Source organism: Wasmannia auropunctata, unplaced genomic scaffold, assembly GCF_000956235.1.
Source record: "Wasmannia auropunctata unplaced genomic scaffold, wasmannia.A_1.0 LD336099.1, whole genome shotgun sequence".
Lineage (NCBI taxonomy): Eukaryota > Metazoa > Arthropoda > Insecta > Hymenoptera > Formicidae > Wasmannia > Wasmannia auropunctata.
This window is the reverse complement of record NW_012026791.1, coordinates 450,296-453,775: the sequence shown is the minus strand read 5'-3', so window position 1 is coordinate 453,775 and position 3,480 is coordinate 450,296. Positions and strand designations below refer to the sequence as shown.

At 34.7% G+C, this 3,480-nt stretch overlaps 1 protein-coding gene and 1 pseudogene across 1 annotated transcript; one reads left to right on the top strand and one right to left on the bottom strand.

The window, feature by feature from the left end:
* The window catches only part of LOC105462463, a 2,520-nt pseudogene extending 809 nt beyond the window's left edge, over window positions 1–1,711 (top strand).
* Window positions 1,712–1,754: 43 nt separating this feature from the next.
* Window positions 1,755–3,213, bottom strand: LOC105462123 (chromosome-associated kinesin KIF4-like). Its single transcript, XM_011708660.1, has 3 exons — window positions 2,345–3,213; window positions 2,002–2,253; window positions 1,755–1,930 (listed from the first exon to the last, which is right to left on the bottom strand). Exons 1-3 carry the CDS (start codon window positions 3,185–3,187, stop codon window positions 1,760–1,762), a joined length of 1,266 nt encoding a protein of 421 aa, XP_011706962.1. The 5' UTR covers window positions 3,188–3,213; the 3' UTR covers window positions 1,755–1,759.
* Window positions 3,214–3,480: the final 267 nt, after the last annotated feature.

The window sequence follows — 3,480 nt, the reverse complement described above, 5'->3', positions numbered from 1 at the left end:
TGTTACTATTTCAAGTATGCCCTTTCAGAATTTTCAAGGATTTTTCAAATCGATCTATGAACAAAAGAGATATGATGTTTTGAAAAAAGGTGCTAAATCGAGATTTTTTCGCGCTTTTGAACTTTCTTTTTTTTTTGAATCCATATATCTCGGAGCTCTTTAATTCTATCGACTTTTAAACACAATGGGCTTGTTCCTTGGTCGATTCTCTAGCGATTGAAGAAAAAATTAATTGAAATATGTCCATTTTTATTAGAGTTACAGTAATAAATATGAAATATTATAGTTACAGAATTATTATAATTACAGTAATAAATATAAATATGAGTTTTTCGTAATAAATATGGAGTCCTCGGAACCCCAGTGTGTATACAACGTCAAAAAAAAACAGTGTGTATACCTAGGGTTAATTTAAAAAATTGACTTATTAAATAATATTCTCCAATATTGTCATAGGTTGCCTAGAGGACCCACACTTACTTTCAAGATACACTACAGTTTCTCCTTGGCACGAGACGTTATATCTATATTGAAGAAGCAGCTGGTAAACAAGGAGGCCTTTAAAACTTCTCCTCCGTTGGAACTTAAGTAACTTCAGCAGGGAGGGAGTGCATCTGAAACTTATAGCTTCCACTTGCCAGAACATGTTCCCAACAATAAACTTGACCACTGTAAGTTTCGTGAGACAGTTAATTCAAGAAATGGGATTTAAAACACAGCCAGTTTTGAGAGCCATTAAATTTGTAAAATAAAATTAATTAACATTTTTACAGGTGAATCTGAACACAATCCGTCGTTGTATATGCTTGAATTACAATGCGACGACTAAAACTATTGACCTCAGACATTATGCGATCAAAGTTCTGCCTGTAGGTTTATCGAGAGGCGTTAAAAAAATAGTACGAGCTGAAGTACCGAATTTATCCAAGTATCAAGATATCTCGGAGTTTTTGACGAAACCGACCATGATTCGAAAGCGAAGTATAGGATGACGAGAGTAGTCGTGTCGCGCTGTCGCAAAAATTGTCCTCGAGAGGGAATCAGGCTAATTCCAAGAGTGCGATTATATTATCCGAATTGAGACCGGGAATAACGTTGCAGGTTAAAAATCTAATCAAGCTTTAAGTTTAATACAACAAATTTATAGATATTTAATATTTTTCTAATGTTGACCGAATGTGTTTTAGTTAATTAAAGTCGAGAATGGACTCCTCGACGGTGAAGTTACTTTTAAATTTATACACAAAACGGAAGAGGAGAAGCTTGTAATAGAGAACAAAAGAGAAGAGAAGAAATCGAAGGAGAAAAGGAAAAGATTGCAGGAAGAAAATACGAAAAAGAAAGAAGCGCGAAAGAAAGAACACAAGGAGAAATCGTTGAAGGGAATTCAGAAGAGAAAAAATGCTTCTGCAAAAAATCGCGAAAAAATCTACTGAAAAGAGCGAAATGAAAGACGATATTATCGTGAGGAAGTAGGAGAGGAGCCTGATAAAGGTAAATATACAGAATATCAATATTTTAATTATATAGATTTACTTAATTTGACAGTACAATGCGAAAATTGTGATTTTCAGATTTATTTCAAAGAAAAATTGGTATGAAGAGGCCACATAAACATATAATGAGATACAAGTCGAAGAAAGCGAAAGACGAATCCTAAAGTAACATTAAATAATTCGTAAAATGTCTTAGAAATAAAATATAATAACAATATTGTCGTAACAATATTATCCGTTTTAATTAAAAATGTATATTCTTTTTATTTTGTGTTTGCAGGAACATTAAATTCATTTTTGCAGCCATTTTTACATGTACAATATATATTGCACGGTTTTTTGTGGCCGACACATTTGCATTGTTGCGATGTGCAATCCTTTTTGCATCCGCATCCTTTAGACATTTGCGGCGATAAATCATTTTTTATTATTGTCTGTAAATCAAAAAAATAATAAGTTAATACACATGTAATATATATAAATTATTTTATTTTAAAAAAATTACCTCATATTCTTTTGAGATATTTGGATTATTTTGGGAACGGGTAACTCTCTGCATCGATTTCGCGGATTCGCTTAACTGCGGTTGCGGCTGGTTTGTTCTCTGCGGAGTACTAGTACTCGCCGACTGGAAGTCTGTCAGACTTCCAGTCGGCGAGCTCGCCTCCGTAATCATCACCATCGGTGGCTCCGCAGTCGCGCTCACGCCGCTCTGGTCGTATTCGCTGTCCGCTATCGATACTTCCGCCGCCAGTTCCTTCAAGTATGCATTTTCATTTTGTAAATCACGAAATATTTTGCAAGTAATTAATATGATTCTCTAGATGATTAATTTCGTTTCTACTCACCGAGAACTCTTTCCTCAATCCTGCAGCGTCCTGTTCATCTCCTCTTCCAGATATCGGACTTGCGACTTCCGCATCCACTTGGATCTTCTGTAGTTCTCCATTTGACTTATCTCTTACTGAAATTGGCAAGTGCAGTTGAGCATCGGCCAGTTTCTCTCTCAACTCGTGAACCATCGACTCGTACTCTTTTATTTTCGACGTGAGGCATTCAATCTCTCTTTTTTCCGATATATCACGACTCTTCTGCAACTGCAATTCTAGTACATGTATTTTTGCCCTCATCAAATTGTCATTCCGTTCCGCTTCCTTCAACTTTTCTTGAAGTTGACAAACTGCATTTTTCAATTCACGTTTTTCAACTGCAAGACTCTGAATACATTTTTCGTGTTCCATATTCGTTTTCTGCGCTTCTGCTTGACATACGTTTAATTCTTGCTTGATGAGATTATTATGCAATACTGCTTCCTTTAACTTCTCCTCCAACTCGGAAATGATCAGTCCGGACCTATTTTCTGACAGAGTTTCAGTTGTAATCTCTAAATTGTCAATTTCATATTGACTTGCTTCGCATTCATTCCTTGTTGAACTGTCTAATTCCACCTCTTTCAGCTTCTTTTCCATTTCTCTATAGCTTTTGAATCTAATTATACCTTCAAAGTTACTTTTCACGGTACCAAGATATTCAATTTCGTTTTCTAAGTCGCTATTTGTCATGGAATCATCCATTATTTCTTCTTTCACAATACCTCTCGCTGTTAACTCCGGTTCCGCCGGCTTACTTTCCAGATCACTTATTTTAGTTTGCAGCTCTTTTTCGGAAAAAACAGTCTCGTCATTCGACATTTGAACTCCCTGCAATTCTATACATTCCGTGTCGTTAATTTTTCTGTCAACAATTTCCAGTAAAATATTTCGTTGTCTCTATTGTAACTTGTTTATACTTATACTTAAGGGTTATACTTATACTTAACTTATACTTATACTATATAACTTATACTTATACTTACACTACCTTGAGCGCCTAAAAATCATAGGTAACTTTGGGAATTTTTTTTAGGAAAACAATAAAAGTAATACAAAATTTGTTTTAAGGCTTTAATAATACATGTCTTTAGAAGTAAAAAATATTTTTTTCA